Source organism: Merops nubicus, unplaced genomic scaffold, assembly GCF_000691845.1.
Source record: "Merops nubicus isolate BGI_N331 unplaced genomic scaffold, ASM69184v1 scaffold31421, whole genome shotgun sequence".
Lineage (NCBI taxonomy): Eukaryota > Metazoa > Chordata > Aves > Coraciiformes > Meropidae > Merops > Merops nubicus.
The window spans coordinates 1,002-1,201 of NW_008589491.1; the positions used below are offsets into that span (position 1 = coordinate 1,002).

At 63.0% G+C, this 200-nt stretch overlaps 1 protein-coding gene across 1 annotated transcript in view; it reads right to left on the bottom strand.

Moving 5' to 3' along the window:
- SLC20A1 (solute carrier family 20 (phosphate transporter), member 1) overlaps positions 1-200 on the bottom strand; it is a gene marked incomplete at both ends in the record, with an annotated part of 7,029 nt that overhangs the window by 974 nt on the left and 5,855 nt on the right. The window contains one exon of the mRNA XM_008949623.1: positions 5-197. Coding sequence (XP_008947871.1) covers positions 5-197 — 193 coding nt within the window. The remainder of the gene's footprint in view (positions 1-4; positions 198-200) is intronic.

The following is a 200-nucleotide window of genomic DNA, read 5'->3' on the forward strand; positions in this document are numbered from 1 at the left end:
CCGCAGATGGCCATGGTGTAGGAGGTGTAGCTGTTGTTCCTCCGCAGGGGTTTGTCCCCCGAGTCCCCCATGCAGTCCCCCATCTTGGCCAAGTGCAGCTTGTGCAGCAGCTCCTTGTAGAGCCCCGAGTCCTTGTGCACGGTGTGGTACTGGTACTGCCCGCTGCAGCTCAGCTGGTGGCCCACGGCTTGGCTCAGCTG